Genomic DNA, 17,387 nt, shown 5'->3' with positions numbered 1-17,387 from the left:
TGATTAGAAGAAAATTAACAAAGACCAGAATGGGAATAAATGATATAAAAGCTAAAAAAATATATAAAAGACCAATGAAACCAAGACCTGGTTCTATGAAAAGCTAAACAAGATTGATAAGCCTTATACCATCAAGAAAAAAAGAGCCCTTAAAATCTCTTTAAAAAAGAATTCTCTCATTAATGTGGCTCAATGTGCTGGGCACCTTCCCACAAACCAAAAGGTCGTCAGTTTCATTGACAGCCAGGGCACATGCCTGGGTGGCGGGTTCAGTCCACAGTTGGGGGCATGGAAGAGGCAACCAATCAATATTTCTTATGCACATCAATGACTGTCTCCCTCCTTTTCTCCCTCCCATCCCCTTGCTCTAAAAATAAAAAATAAATACAAAAATAAAAAAAGCCCTGGCCTAGCGGCTCAGGGGGATTGACTGTCACCCCATGCACCAGCAGGTTGCGGTTTGATCCCCAGAGCGGGGCCCGCGCCTGTGTGTGGGTGTGCTGCCCACTTGGGTTGCACATGGTCAGGGCGCAGATGGCAGACAACATATTAATGTTTCTCTCTCCTCTCCTCTTCCCTTCCTCCTGTTCCTCCTCCTCCTCCTCTTCTTCTCTTCTCTGTCTCTCTCTCTGTCTCTATGTCTCCCCCTTCCTCTATTTCTCTATAATCAATAGGCATATACTTGGGTGAGGATTTTAAAAAGGAAAAAAAAAAAGAGGACCCAAACAAAAATCAAAAATGAAAGAGGAGAAGTAACAACTGATATCACCGAAATACAAATGATTATAAGGAAATTTTACTAACAGTTATATGCCAACAACTAGGACAATACGAAAGAAAAGGATAAATTCCTAGGAACATACAATCTTCCAAAACTGAATTAAAAAAAACCAGAAAATCTGAACAGAATGATTACAACTAATGAAACTGAAGCAGTAACAACTACTGAAATTGAAGCAGTAATCAACAAACTCCCAACAAACGAAAGTCCTGGACCGAATAGCTTGCTTCACAGGGGAATTCTGTCAAATATTCCAAGAAGAACTAAAACCTATACTTCTCAAACTATTCCAAAAATTTCAAGAGGAGGAAATACACCTAAGCTTATTTTAAGAGGCCAGCATTACCCTAATTCTAAAACCAGATAAAGATGCTACAAGGAAAATTATAGGCCAATATCACTGATGAACATAGATGCAAAAATTCTCAACAAAATATTAGCAAACAAAATCCAACAATACATTCAAAAGATCACAGACCATGAACCAGTGGGATTTATTCCAGGGATGCAAGGTTGGTACAATACCTGCAAAGCAACAAACATGATACATCACATAAACAAAATGAAGGATAAAAATAATATGATCATATCAATTAGGGATGTCCAACCCACGGCCCATGGGCTGCATGAGGCCCAGGATGGCTATGAATGTGGCCCAATACGAAATCGTAAATTTACTTAAAACACTGAGATGTTTTTGTGATTATGTGTCTCAGTGTATTTAATGTGTGGCCAAAGGAAATTCTTCCTGTGCGGTCCAGAGATGCCAAAAGGTTGGACACCTCTGACTTAGCACCCATTTATGATAAAAACTCTCAGCAAAGTGGGAATGGCGGGAACATATATCAACAAAATAAGACCTGTATATGACAAATCCACAGGTAACATCATACTCAGGGGGCAAAAACTACAACATTTACCTTAGGATCAGGAACAAGACAGGGCTATCCACTTCCACCTCTCTTATTCAACACAGTACTGGAAGTCAGAGCCACAGCAATCAGATAAGAAGAAAAATATAAAGTATCCACATTGGAAAGGAAGAAGTAAAACTGTCATTATTTGGAAATTACATGATATAGTTTATTCAGAAGCCTAATGATAACACCAAAAACCTGTTATAACTGATAAATGAATTCAGGAAAGTAGCAGGATACAAAAAATATCTGGAAATCAGTTGTATATACCAACAATGAATAATCAGAAAGGGAAACTAAGAAAACAATCTCATTCAAAAATAAAATAAAATACCTAGGAATAGTTATTCAAGGAGATAAAAGATCTGTACTTAGAAAATTTTAAGACATTGAAGAAGATAAAAGTAAATGGAAGTATAGATATCATGTTTATGGAGAGAAAAAATAAACATCATTAAAATGTCCATACTACCCAAAACAATGTATCGCTTCAACACAATTCCTTATCAAAATACCAATGGTATATTTCACCGAACTGGAACATAATTGAAAAATTGAAATGGAACCACAAAAGACCCCAACAGCCACGACAATCTTGAGAAAACAAGAATAAAATTGGAGGTATCATGCTACTTGATATCAAACTACAAGTCCAGAGAAATCCAAACAGCATGGTGCCCTGACTGGTGTGGTTCAGTGGGTGGGGTGTCATCCCACAAACCAAACGGTTGCCGGTTCAATTCCCAGTCAGAGCACATGCCTGGGTTGTAGGCCAAGTCCCAGGTTGGGGGTGTATGAGAGGCAACCATCGATGTTTCTCTCCTTTTCTCCGACCCTTCCCTTCTCTCTAAAAAATAAAATCTCAAAACATCATGGTAGTGGCATAAAAAAGACCAAAAAGAGAATGAAACGAAATAGCCCAGAAATAAACCCATGCTTATATGCTCTATTAATATTTGACAAAAGAGGCAAAAGCATACAGTGAGGTAAAGAGGGTCTATTCAATAAATTGTGTTAGGATATTGGACAGATAGATGTAAAAAAGATGAAATCAGACCACCTTCTTACATCATATACAAGAATAAAACTCAAAATGAATTAGGGACTTAAATGTAAGACTCAAAACCACAAAACTCCTAAAAGAAAAGCACAGGCAGTAAAATCTCAGACATTTCTCTAATCAACATTTTTTCTGATATATCTCCTCAGGGAAAGGAAACAAAAGAAAAAATAAACAAATGCAACTACATCAAACCAAAAAGTCTTTGTTCAGCAAAGGAAACCATCAACAAAATTAAAAAAACAACCCACTGAATAGAGGAAGATATTCTCCAAGAATACATCTGATAAGGAGTTAATACCCAAATTTATAAAGAACTAATACAATTCAACACAAACACACACACTCAAAACAATCCAATTTAAAAGTGTCCAGAGGACCTGAACAGACACTTCTCTAAAGAGGACATACATATGGCCCACAGACATACAAAAAGATGCTCAACGTCCATAATCATCAGAGAAATGCAAATTAAAAACACAATGAGATTTCACCTCACACCTACTTATTCTGATGATGGAATGGCTATCATCATAAATCCACAATGACAAATGTTGGCCAGGATGTGGAGAAATGGAACCCTCGAGCAACGTTGGTGGGAATGTAGATTTGCACAGCCATTATGGAAAACCTGGTACAGAAGATCTTCAAAAAATTAAAAATGGAACTGCCTTGAATAAAAAGTGGAACTGCCTTGTCACCTAGTGACTCCACTTCTGGGAATATATCTGAAGAAACCTAAAACACCAATTTGAAACAATATATGCACCCCTTTTTTCATTGCAGGGTTATCTACAACAGCCAAGAAATGGAAGCAACCCCAGTGCTGATCAATAGCCGAATGGATAAAAAAGCTGTGCTACAGCCCCTGTCCAGGTAGCTAGTTGGTTAGAGAGTTGTCCCAATACACCAAGGGTGTAGGTTCAACCTCACGTCAGGGCACAATAAGCAACCAATGACTGCAGAAGTAAGTAGGACAACAAATTGATGTTTCTCTCTCTCTTTCCTCCTGCAACCCTTCCTCTCTCTCTAAAAAAAAAATAAAATAAAAATCAATAAACTAAGCTCCTCTGAACCCAGAAACGCTGTCAAATCTATTTTCATGTCTTTGGTGCCTGGCATATATAGAAGTTTACTAAATATTAATCAAGTAACCTGTTATTACAAATCAACAAAAGAAGTTTGTTTACTTCAAAGGGGTAATTTAAAGCAAACATCATTTTCTCACAGCTTTTAATTAGGAATAAGGAGAAACAAGTTCTATACCGAAGAAACCTAAATATTTTATTTTGAAATACTGAGATTTCTCAATTAATTCTCATGTATGTTTTATTCAGTTATCCTGAAATACTGAATATTTTCTGGGATGATGGCAGTAGGTGACAGAAAATAAGGTATCAATTATTCTTCAATATAAAATAAAATGCATCATAAAGAAAATGTGGTACATATATACAATGGAATATTTCTCAGCCAGAAAGAAGAAAGAAATCTTACCATTTGTAACAACATGGATAGACCTAGATGGTATTATGCCATGTGGACTAAATCAAGACAGAGACAAATACTATATGATTTCATTTGTATGTGGAATCTGAAGAACAAAATAAATGAACAAACAAAACAGAAGCAGCCCTGGCCAGGTAGCTCAGCTGGTTAGAGCATCGTTCTGATACATCGAAGTTGTGGGTTTAACCCCCAGTCAGGGCACATACAAGAATCAACAAATGAATGCACAAATAAGTGGAAAAATAAACCTCTCTCTGTCTTTCCCTCCCTGCCTCCCTCCCTTTCCCTCTCCCTCTGTCCCTAAAAAAATAAAAAGAAAAAAATATAAAAGAAAAGGTGAAGGGATTAAGAAGTACAAACTGGTAGTTACAGAACAGTCACTGTGATGTAAAATACAACATAGGCAACATAGTCAATGATATTATAATAATTATGCATGGTACCAGACTGTTGCTAAACTTACTGGGGAGATCGCTTCATATTATGTGCTATACACCTGATATTAATATAAAATAATATTGAATGTCAACTATAATTTAAAAAGGAAAGTAAAATTTATCATTTTCCAAAATCAGAAAATTATTCAAAATAAGGGAATTCCTAATACACCTACAAGTCAGATAATTATATACATGCACATATGAATCAAATAATAGTAACTGAAAGCATTTTAATGTGGCACAAACAGCATTTGGTATAGAACCACAATAAATCAACTGAGACAAAACTCTTAGGCATCGGAGGTTTTGGAACATCCGAACAATGTCATTACCACCTAACTCCCACTGGTTCCACCAGGGTTTGGTAACATACAATGTCTGTGTTACCTTTTACATAGGCAAACAAGCTCTCACAAACTTTGGAAAGTGTATAACTAGTTCAACTTTTACGAAAAGCATTTGAAAATATCAAAATTTTGAAAACTTCTGACTCAAAAATTTTCCTCTTAGGAATGTTTTCATTAGACTTGCACATGATGAGATTTTTTTAATGTTTTATTGACAGATCTCCAGTGAATGTCATACAGTAAGTTTTGAGCTAATACAAGATAGAAGTAAAATTTGAAATCAGTCTGACTTTGTGTTCTTTCTATAAAATTATTTTTTACTGATAGGAGAGGGAGAGGGATTAAGGGAGAGAAAAAACATTGATTTGTTGTTCCACTTATTTATTCATTCATTGGTTGACTCCTGCATGTGCCCTGACCAGGCATCAAACCCACAACCATGGCGTGTCTGGACAACACTTCAACCAACTGAGCATATTCCCACCAGGGACCATATTTTGTGTTCTTAACCACTACAATGTACTGCCTCAGTGGAGATGATCCAAGTACTTATAAGAACACAAAGATATATGTATAGAGATACTCCCTGCAGCTTTATTTAACATAGTGAAGAACTGAAGACAGCCTACATGTTCACTTAATAAGGACCCATAAAATACAGTTGTTCAGTTCAATAGAATGCTATCTTCTGTGCTGATATAGAAAAATCCCCAAGATGTTATGTGGGGCACAGAGTTTAAGCAACTTGCCCAAAGCTTCCTGTTTTTTGAATCATTTTTAATTTTCAACTACAGTTGACATACACTATTATATTAGTTTCAGGTGTATACCCCAGTGATTAGACATTATACCATCTACTAAGTAATCATCCCAATCGATCTCGCACAGATCTGACACCATACATAGTTACTAGACTATTACTGACTATATTCCCTATGCTGTACTTTAAATCCCCATGGCTATTCGGTAATAACCAATGTGTTCTTTTCAATCCCTTCCCCTGCTCTTAGGTGTCAGAATACATGAGTGGTGAGTAAGTCAGAGACTCAGAGGAGGGTGAGAAGAAAGAATTATTTTTCATTTTATACTTCTCTATACCATCAGATTTTAGCATGTGCATATATAACAAAATTTCTGATACACTCTCTCAGATACCACAATTTTTCTCTCTTTGGCCTGTCTTACAACTGGAAACAAAGCAACAGAGGAATACCATCAATGGTACACATAACTGCGGTTCTTGTATATGTAAGAAACAATCTGCAAACACCTCAATTGATTTTTACCCTGCCATGGTATGTCCTCATAAGCTAGAATACACTAAATAGTGATAGAGACATCTTTTTTCTAGTTCCAACCTCTAACTTTGTGTTTGTGGTCATCTCAACCTCACATCAATGTCTCAACTGAAGAAAGAAGGGCTTAGATCTACTGAAGCCTTAGTTCTATGAATCTAGGTCTAGTCTTCTAACACCACAGCATATACTGCAATCTCTTGCGTGATCTGAGTAAAGACAAGATCTAAATCAGCAAGGCCAATAGAAAGTCTGCACAGTTTAACAACTGAACCCAGGCACATGGGAGCTACAAATTAGTCATCAATTCTGGGCTCCATCAATTATTTTATTCCCAGGGTCAGAAACCTTATTCTCATGTATGATGAAAACTCTTACTTTGGTAAATACAAAATTTATGTTTGCATTTACCAAAAATCTCAGAGAAAGTCTGTAAGAATCACCTGACGACTAAAATATCTTGGCTGAAAACTACGTAAAAAAATTTTTTTAAATATGTTACTGATTTTAGAGAGAGGAGAGGAACATTGATACGAGAGAGAAACATCAATTGGTTGCCTCCAATTCATGCCCCAACCAGGGACTCAACCTGCAACCTAGGTATGTGCCCTGACCAGGAATAAACCCCCAACCTTTTGGTGTCGGGATAATGCTCCAGCCAACTGAGCCACACAGGCCAGGGCTGCAGACTCCTTCTTACACAAAATACTTAGCTGTCATTTTGACCTCTGCTTCAAAGGAAATTAGCACATCTAGACATTCCTGCATGTATGAAACCCAGCAACTGTAATTATGAGCACTTCTAAAGCATGAATGCGCTTCGATTTTTAGTACTTTTTAACAGTGCATGTTATTTTAATTATGAAATAGAAAAGAAGGTGCTTCTTACCTGATGTCCACACATAAGATTCTGCGAGGCCATCATGATGGCTTTCATTCCTGAGGCACAAACTTTGTTTATAGTGGTACATGGAGTAGAAATAGGTAAGCCTAAAACCAATACATTATGTCATACTTCTGAAAAACAAAGATAACTTTAAACATAACTGTAGAGTTAAAACTAACAAAGTATATTAAATTATAATCTGAAACGACATTACTTCTCCCAATAAGTCTATAAATGTTAAATTACATTATTCATTTAACACTTTATTTAAGCTGAAATGAACTTCATTTTTCCACATCAGACATTTTAAGTATAAAAGCAAGAATGTATTCCTAGTACCTGCACCCAGTACCGCTTGCCTTGTAGGGGCCTGTCCTTCACCTCCTTGTAGAACATTACCCATGTATGCTTCTTTCACCTCTTCTTTTGGTATCCCTTTAAAAAAAATCAAAGAGGCACTTCCATATTTTCTTCAATTTAATAATTAGTGATTACCTAGTAAGGGACACGACATTATATAGCAGGAATTATTGCTTCTTCTTGTCAGTTTTTGAGTTTCATTACTAACTCTATAGTGCAAGGACTTCTTTAAAAAGGAATTCATTTCCACTCCAATGTTCATAGCAGCACAATTTACAATAGCCAAGTACTGGAAGCAACCTAAGTGCCCATCAATGAATGAGTGGATCAAAAAATGATGGTACATTTACACAATGGAATACTATGCAACAGAAAGAAAGAAGGAACTCCTACCCTTTGCGACAGCATGGATGGAATTGGAGAGCATTATGCTAAGTGAAAAAACCAGAGAGTAAAAACAAATACCATTCGATGTCACCTATAAGCAGAACCTAATCAATAAAACAAACAAGCAAGAAAAATATAACCAGCAACACTGAAAGAAAAAACAAACAGACAGTAACCAGAGGGGAGGAGGGAGGTGGGTCACGGGGAAAAGAAGGGGAAGGGTCAAGCCAAGGAACATGTATAAAGGCCCCATGGACAAAGCCAAAGTGGGGAAGGATTGAGGGTGGGGGGTGGGGGGGTATGAGGCAGGGGGAAGTGGTAGCGGGAAAATGGAGACAGATGTGCTTGGACAATAAAAAAATTTTTTTTAAATAGAGAAAAAATAAAAATAATAAATTTTAAAAAAGGGAATTCATTTCTAAGTGTTATGTATATAGTAAATGCAAAATAAATATCTGTTCCATTGAATCACAGCCCACTTAACACAAAAAGCAAAGCGACTACTGACCCGCCTTTTCAATGGCTCCCTGAATGGCGATGGAACCAAGCTTAGTGGCTGGCAGGGAAGAAAGGCTGCCTAGAAAGGATCCAATAGGTGTTCTTGTGGCACTTGCTATGACCACTTCCTGGTAAGACAGAAGACAAGAAAAATTATTATATTTAAATATTTTACCCAAATCATATTTTATTAAATAATAAAAAGGCTTTTTATGAATGATTAATTACTCATCACAGATTAAAATAATATCAATATTTGAAAGCAGTAAAACAAATCCATTTAATGCTGGCACTTAATGACTTAAGATCTAATAGAAAATCTAAGACAAACCCACTCCAAACCAGCATTGATCCTTCTCAATTCTCCACAGGGGGTTTGAAATGAGAAGCTTAAATTTCAGTTCTACTCCTCAGTCAAAATTTAAGAGATGTTAACTTTATCCTTGTTAACTGCATAAGAAACAACCCTAACTAAAGGGCTTCCTTACTGAAGGGAACTCTGGACTAGTAATCAACGCCCATAGGCCCATGCCGCAACGGGAACAAAGCCCTTAAATGATTAATAAGATAATATTCATATGAAATATAAGAAAAATAGACAAAAGCTCTTGAATATTATAAAACGCTATTCCAACAATTCTTTCCTTACACTTGTCTTCCACATTCCCATTTTAAATTCATAAATAAATAAGGTCATTGTTCCCTAGATTCTTGGTAGAAGCCTATTACTAAGTCATTTTAGGGACCCTCCTGAAACAAAGAGACAACTCCTTCACAAAGCCCTAGGTGATCAGGTGACACCTTCCTGCCCAATACCCAGCCTGGTTCAGTCCCTTCTTACTCGTATCTTTAAGGGACCTCTGGAATGTGTCACATACAATATAATGAGGGTCCCTGAGAGTAAGAGAAGAATTTTGCCCAGTTTTTGAGGGGGTGTTTTTACAGTAGACAAAGAGAAAGAAGCAAATTAAGCAGGACACTAAATTAAAATTTTTATAGTAACTTAGGAATTAGAATTTCAACAATTAGCTATTTCTAACCTTTGCATCATCCTGAGCTGACCCTTTCATATACACAAATCATAAAAATATACATTTTTATTAACCATATTTCCTTTCAATTCTTTAATTAAAGCACAATTTAAATGTATACTTACATTTAAAGTGGATTTTGATACATAACTTCGCTCCACATTTATTTCCTGTAATATAAATATTTGTAATGTTATGATGTAAAAAATATTAATGTATGTCATTTTATACTTCTCAGTGATGAGGTTATGGTGCTTTCTCTGCTTCTTTATACTTTTACTTCCAAGTTTTCTAGTTAGCATGTATCAGTGTAACAGGAAAAAATTACTTTGTAATATACTCTTCTGACTATTCTTTGAAAATGTAAATTTATCTTAAAATTGCTAATGTAGATTTAAGTTAAATCTTTAAGTTCTAAATCAAACAATTTAAAAGTACTATAGGAAAACAGCCTCATGACTTAAAAAGAGGTTTAAGTAAAACTTGCTATTTCTCCCCATCCACTCCTAAAAATTGTCTCCAATTTATACAAGGAAAACACACCTCACATAAATGTGGTCTATGTTACCAGATAAATTCCTTTTTAAGAATGAAAAGAGTAAATATATTGCCCCTACTCTCAGTTTCTCCCACATTGTTCTTAGGAACAAATGCCAACCAGAACAAATTCTAAAAATGCAGGTTACAGTTCAGAGACCTAATTAATCTGAAGACGGACAATTTATAGGACAAAGAACAAAGAAAATGTTTCGTCCTCAGAGGTCAGAGAGTATAACTATTCGGCCCTGGCTGGTGTGGCTCAGGGGACTGAGCACCAGCCTGTGAACCAAAAGGTCACTTGTTTGATTCCTGCTCAAGACACATGCCCGTGTGGTGGGCCAGGCTCCTGGTTGGGGGACGTGTGAGGGACAACCAATCAATGTTTCCCTCACACATCAACGCTTCTCTCCCTTCCCCACTCTCTAAAAAGAAATAAAATCTTTTGGGGGAAAAAAAGCCTAACTAATAAAACATAACAACTCATATTTAGAACTTCATCATGTTGATGATTATGCACAAAAATATCTCACAGAGTAATAAAACAAGTATACAAACATCTAAAAACTTTAACCAAAGAACTTAGCTTTTCACAGATTAAAGAAGCTTTGTCCTGACTAAATGCAAATAATAAATTAAAAAGCATAGACAAAAGGTAGGTATATTTGAGAAATACTAGTTATAAGCAGAGATAACCACAAGGTATCCCCACAAAATTGATTTTTATAAAGTGTTCACATGAGAATAGATCATGAAATGGCAGCTGAAAGACAGAATGTTTTGCTACGTAGTGGAAGAACAGAATTTACTTAAGGTAATCTTTTTTCCAATGTTAATTTGATGAAAAAGGTCACTTTTATGTTGAAAGTTCACATAACTTTGCTATAAGAAATAAGTAATTTAGGCCTGATTTGATTGAAAAGTATGGCAATATTCAGTAGAGCCCCTATTCTGAAGAGATGCCGTTATGGTCTTTGTGAGGGAGAGGCGACTGTCATACATAATATTATTTGATCCTTCACTTGATCAATAAACATGCTGAGATCATTTACCTTATAGAAGGCATTATGGGGAATTTGAGATCTGTAAGATATGGTCCCTGTACTCAAGCAGCATTATAATCTTATCAAGGAGAAATGTTAAAGCTATCTGTACATATCCCTGTACAAATCCCTAATTTGGTAAGAACTGTAAGAGAGATACCGTAAGTATATATAGTCACTATATACAATATAGTGGCTATCTTATACATAGCCACGACAGGGGACTCCCAGTCAAGATGGCAGTGTAGGCAGACATGGCTCACCTCTTCGCACAACCACATCAAAATTACAACTAAAATATAGAACTAGCATCACTCAGAGCTGTCAGAAATCAAGTTGAACGGAAGCCTCACAACTATGGAATTAAAGAAACCGCATCCATCCAGACTGGTCCTGGCTGCTGTCTACAAGGCCCTGAACCACCATCCTGTTTACCTGGAGGGCACCCTGCTGAAGCCCAACATGGTGACTCCTGAACACGCCTGCACCAAGAAGTATACTCCAGAGCAAGTGGCTAACGCCACGGTCACAGCTCTCCACAGCAGCTGTTCTTGGAAAATGCTTTTTGTCTGGCAGCATGAATGAAGAGAATACTATCCTCAACCTCAATGCTATCAACCTCTGCCCTCTACCAAAGCCCTGGAAACTTAAGTTTCTCTTACAGACAGGCCCTGCAAGCCAGTGCACTGGCTTGCCTAGAGCCGCAAGGCTGCAAACAAGAAGGTGACACAGGGGGCCTTTATGAAGCAGCCCACTCCCATGCAGCCCAAGGCAAGTATGCTCCCATGGGCTCTTCCACTACTCCATCCACCCAGTTACTCTCCACAGCCAACTCTATCTACTAGAACCTGAGGCAGGGAGGCTGGCTCCAGCTCTTCCAAAAGTCTTGGGAGGTGGGCTAAAAGGGACAACAACCCTTCAACTGACCCTGGGAATTAGATAAAATTATATTGAACTACTGGAAACACAATGCACGTTAAATTCTTACACACGGGAAAAAATAATTTACTGAAAACAAGTCTGAATATCAAAGACCTAACAAAATGTCACACAATGGTTTTCTTGTCACACTTCCAGCTGCCCATGCCCCAAAGTATGCACCTGAACACAGGCTTAGAGACAGAATCAGTTCTCCATCCAAATAATGACTACAGAATAAAACACCTCAGGAGCTGATGGCAGAGAAGTGTGTCTTATTAAAGAATCCTACGAGTGGTGAGTTATGAAGGAGACAGCTGCAACCAAAAAAGAAATAAAATACGCTATAAACCTTCCCCAAAAATAAATAAATAAAAGCCACCAGGGTGCTCCCCACTAGAAGACTCCTGTGAAAGGGTGGGCCGGTCATGGACGGGGGAAGACACGCTAGGTCCCCCAGCAGCTGCAAGCAAATGTGCAGGCCACGAGGGATGTTGTAAAAGCAATTACACTCCTACCCCTGCAGCACTTCTCCTACTTGGGTTCATTCTCCAGAGGAGGAGGCAAGATTTTAACCTTCAGCAGAAAATTCTGACCTTGCTAAGCTCCTTTCCTTGGACCATGTCTTCTCATTCAATCAGTCTTAAGTCCTCATCTTTCTTTTTAGGTCTAGGGTTCCTTTGCCTTTTGGCCACTCTGTTCCTCTGCACTCTCTGCTCATCCAGCAGGCAGGGAGGCTACTGCATCTGCTCTCTTGCCAAATGATGGCCAGGCTCCTCCAGGTCGTGCGTTTTGACTGGATACTACAGCGTTTTAACTCGATACTATGCTGCAGATAGCAACGCTATCCCTCCCCTCCCTTGCCTCTATGAACATTGCTCACACTACCATTGGCTGGAGGCGGTCAACAGACAACGCCTGGTACTCTGTGGCCAGTTATGGCCCCACCTAACATTAGTCCACCACATGGAATCCCATGTTCTTAGACTCTACACGTCTGCTCTGAGCCCTGCATTCTACTCCCATTTCAAAATGGGCTCAGCCCTGTCATGCCCATATTATGTGGGAACAAGGGACCTTTTCCATGGACCTCCTCAGAAGCCTCCTGTACATTTTTTGAATCAGGCCCACTTCCTAAAGTACCTTGAAAGGGCAGACAAGTTGGCACAAACCTGTCCTTTGAGTGCCTTCAAGAGGCAGAAGGGACAAATTCGGGTTTGCAACCTGCCCCTCGCATTGTTTACTGAGACAGGGATCCCCCTCCTCCTCAGACATCTTCTTTAAGGCCAGAGGACCCACGAGACTGGGCCAGTCCAGACTGTTGGTCCTAGAGAGTATTTCCCCATTATGAGAACTGTTACTGGATTAGTCAGCACAATTTACAGCTACAATCTTTTAGGGACACATGGTTAATGACTCACTGTCCAGGCATTACACATTCTAGGAGGAATCCAGCTCCTAAAATGCCTCCAGCAAGCAGGCCTAATACAATGGGACCAAAGCCTTCACCTCTATAACTCTCTTCCAAGGCTCTGCACGACTGCACTCTTCCTGTTTTCCCTTCAGCTTCTATGATTTCCTCCTCGATCCCCGGCTGAGCCTCTTTGGTTCCCACCCATGGTCAAGCCTTTGTAGCTCCCAGTACACAGGAGCTGCCAAGGCTCTTCCCGCGAAAGGTAAGCAACCCCTCAGAAGGGAAGCAGATCTGCCTCTGCCCTCCACACCATCCTCGCCCGAGACATCCATTTGAGACCCCAGGGTCTCTGGATGCTGAGGCCCAGATCCCCCAGTTTTGGGACACCAAAACCCTCAAGTTAGACTCCAAGACATTGGGCTCTCTACCCTCATAACCTCTCTCCCTTCCAGATGGGAAACCAAGAATCCGTTCCTGCCGACACCATTCCAGAATGTATCCTTTCCAGCTGGCCTCATCCTCAAACCTTGAGGAAAAGTTGACTTACATTTTTTGCAACACTGCTTGGCCTCAATATCAACTATGGGATGGGGAGGTTTGGCCACTCAATGGGACCTTAAATTAGAATACAATTTTATAGCTTGACCTTTTCTGCAAAGGTCTTGGTGAGTGGTCCGAAATCCCATATGAACAGGCATTCTTTTATCTAAGGGGTTGTGGAGATTTATGTCCTAAGTGGAAACTTACTGCCACTACCGCTTCACCCAATGACTTTTCCTCTAATTCCCAGTCCCTTCAGAGCCTACTCCAGCTGTAGAAACTTAGGAAAAAACTCTCCCACCACCTTCTTTACTGCCCCCGTATCTGCGGCCCCCAGCCCAACCACCAGCCCCTGTTCTCTCTCTCCCTAAGACTTCCCCACCCGCAAGGCTCTTACCGCTGGTAGAGACTGTGGGAGAATTCAGCCCCAGTTAACCCACACACCCCGTTCTCTTGTAGAGCTTAGCCAAATTAAAGCCAATTTAGGAAACTATTCTGACAACCCAGATATAAATAGACATTTTTCGACACTTCACCTTGGCTTATGCGTTAACTTGGAAGGACGTTATGGTTGTCCTGAGGCAAGACCCTATCAGATACTGAGCAGGAGAAAGCAATAAAGGCGGCCAGAAAATTTGCTAACAACTTACCTCTATCTGATAGCCAATACCCCAGAGGAGAAACCGTGGTCCCATCAATGGCTCCTGAATGGGACTATAACACCTCTTCCTTATGTGTTCATAAAAGTCAGTCTAAGAAATGCTCGTTGCTTACTTTTTGGTCATCGTTGGAAATTAAAGTTCTAAGAGTTAAAAGTTCAAATTACGTTGGAAAGAAATTGTATAACTTTAGTAATAGAAGGCATAAGGCATGGAGATGCAATTTTGAAGGACCAGGACTGAAAGTGAGTTATTCTCAAGATGGTTATTTCTGATTGGATAAAAGAGTTTGTGAAAGGGGAAGAGCTGAGGGAGGGAAGGAGGGAGGGGGCAAGGGAAAGTGGTGGGGGCAGGCAGAGACAAATGTATTTGAAAAAATAAATTAAAATAAAAAAAAAAAGTTTGTGAAAGTTGCAGAAAGGCTTGTGAAAGTTGTATAAGTTTGCACAAGTTTTAAATTTGTAAAGAAAAATTACTCAGGAATCTTCTCTCAATTGGAAGGAGTCTCTACCAATCAATTGCCTTACTCCAGAATCAGGACTAGAGCAGCCCCCAAGGCTCAGCTAATGTTTAGTCCCTTTGAGGTCTTCTATGGCCAATCCTCCCTATATTCAGAACTCCTACTAGATGGAAACTTCCTCCCTAGAACCCTAGTTTCAAGTCACCCCGAGAGAATATGGCCTGCAGCAAATTTGGCCTTGCATAATGCTCACCTATTACCAGCACACGAGTTACTTCACACCCTTAAACAATAGTTTTCCTTCCACCTCAATCTTCCCTGACCTCTGATTATGACAAAAACAAAATATCTGTGGTCCCCAGTGACTTGGGTCAAATCTAAACTCTTTCAAAATAGCTGGATTTCAAAGTTTATCTTCCCATCCGAAAAGGAAAACGCACACTTCACCAACTATACCCTGATGTTTTCTACCTACTCCTTAGGTTTTGTTAGATCCTAAATCTGTGGTGTGAGCGACCTTGCTTTAATACTCGGGTAAACAAATCTTTTTTTCAAGGATGTGACTCCTATGTTCCCTAAACACAACGGCCAGAGTAGAAACATGTCTCTGGACTCCAGAAGGTAAGTTTTATTCATTTATCAAGTACAATCGGCCCTCCATATCCAAGGGTTCTGCATCTAGGGATCCAACCAACCACGGATCGAAAATATTTGGCAAAAATGTTACATTGCTGTTAACGTGTACCCTGTAGTTAAGCCTAAAATGATTAATGGCTGCACTTGTACTAAACATTTAGACTTTTCTTCCTTGTAATTATCCCCTACACAATACAGTATAACAGCTTTTTACACAACATATACAGTGTATTAGGTATAAGTACTCTAGAGATGACAAAATATACAGGAAGGGTTGCCCTTATGTGGAAATGCTATGCCATTTTATGTAAGGGGACTTAAGCACCCGAAGTCTTGGAACCAAACCCCCCCGCCCCCGCCCCCGCCCCCCGCCCTCGCAGTCCCGTCCTCCTCCCTCCGCTCGACCCCAGTTCGCAGACATGTTTATTTCAAAAAGCACGGAAATGGTTTTATGGGCCTTGGATACCGTGTGGCAAGACCAGAGCCCATCCCGTATTTCCATCTGCCAAACTGTATGGCCCCTTAAACAGACCAGTAAGCGATTATGACGATTACAGAAGAAATCCTGGGAAGGGAAACGCGCTTTGTAACAGCACCGAGGCTCTGAGCGTGGTCGGGGATTGAGCTTTCACGAGCAGGGGGTCCCGGGAGGCCTACGGTTCGGCTCCGTCCGGCGCGCAGGCCGGGCCCTGCCATGGCGGGAAACGGCACGCAGAGACCCGGGGCCCAGCCACTCTCACCAGCATCTGCATCCGAAGCAGGGCGTTGCGCCCCTGGGCGCCGCGGCGCAAAAAGGCCCCCAGCACAGCCATGGTCGCCAGGCACAATGCGGAGACGTCAAGGGCACAGACGAAACGAGCGCAACAACGCCCGCCCCCTCGACGTCCCCCCGCCCCCGCCACCTAGGAAGAAGGTTCCAAGAAGGCAGCCAGTCTGCCTAGGCCTCCTCCAATTGCAGCCTCGGCCCGCGGCGGCGCGCGGCTGTGGACCGGCAGCCAGAGGAGGGCGGGGCGGAGCCTGACTCCCTGCGCCCTCGTAGCCCCGCCGGCGGCCTGGCTCACGAAAGAGTCGTGTGGTTTGAAAGGTGAGCAGGGAACCTCCCCACGCCCCTCACCCCGCCCACCCGCCTCACCGCACCACGCCCAACAAACGCTTGCCACGCTGCTGGAGCAGGCCTACACCACTTTTGACCTTCCCAAGTCAGTGGTTTGAATTTAATCTGGGCCTTTTCCTTTCACTAAACCCATTGTTTAAATTGTAACGACGAAGTACAAAAGAAAGTCAGGAAAAATATTTTTAAGCAACCCAATTAGCTTTAATTTATGATGAGATAATTTGGCAATTGTTTTTCAGTAGATGGAGGAGGGCAAGAAATAGAATACATATTAACAGCTAACTTTACTGATAACTCAGATGCTAATATCATACCCCGTAACTCATGAGATAATGTGGGGGGATGATGAAACTTTCCTCCACAGTCAAGATTCTTCTGGCTGGCCCAATGATCAAATAAAGATGAGACAGTTTAATACGAGAAAATAACCACATTTGTGACATGTGTATGGGAACTGAGCCTACACGAAAGGGTGGCCCCCAGGCAGGAGAGGTTCTAAGAGAGAAAGGGAACATGGGTATGTACGTAAGATATCCTGAGCTAGAGATGAAGTAA

The 17,387-nt window shown here is 40.2% G+C and overlaps 1 protein-coding gene across 1 annotated transcript in view; it reads right to left on the bottom strand.

Annotated features, from left to right (window-relative positions):
• Positions 1 to 16,602, bottom strand: part of ACAT1 (acetyl-CoA acetyltransferase 1) — a 29,637-nt gene extending 13,035 nt beyond the window's left edge. The window contains exons 1-5 of the mRNA XM_054592539.1: positions 16,459 to 16,602; positions 9,637 to 9,681; positions 8,491 to 8,608; positions 7,575 to 7,670; positions 7,239 to 7,339 (exon numbers count right to left, since the gene is read on the bottom strand). Coding sequence (XP_054448514.1) covers positions 7,239 to 7,339; positions 7,575 to 7,670; positions 8,491 to 8,608; positions 9,637 to 9,681; positions 16,459 to 16,530 — 432 coding nt within the window. The 5' untranslated portion in view covers positions 16,531 to 16,602. The remainder of the gene's footprint in view (positions 1 to 7,238; positions 7,340 to 7,574; positions 7,671 to 8,490; positions 8,609 to 9,636; positions 9,682 to 16,458) is intronic.
• Positions 16,603 to 17,387: the final 785 nt, after the last annotated feature.

Source organism: Pteronotus mesoamericanus, unplaced genomic scaffold (genome assembly GCF_021234165.1).
Source record: "Pteronotus mesoamericanus isolate MK-2021 breed Mesoamerican mustached bat unplaced genomic scaffold, CSHL_Meso_final scaffold_36, whole genome shotgun sequence".
Classification (NCBI taxonomy): Eukaryota; Metazoa; Chordata; class Mammalia; order Chiroptera; family Mormoopidae; genus Pteronotus; species Pteronotus mesoamericanus.
This window is presented reverse-complemented; position numbering and strand designations above follow the sequence as displayed.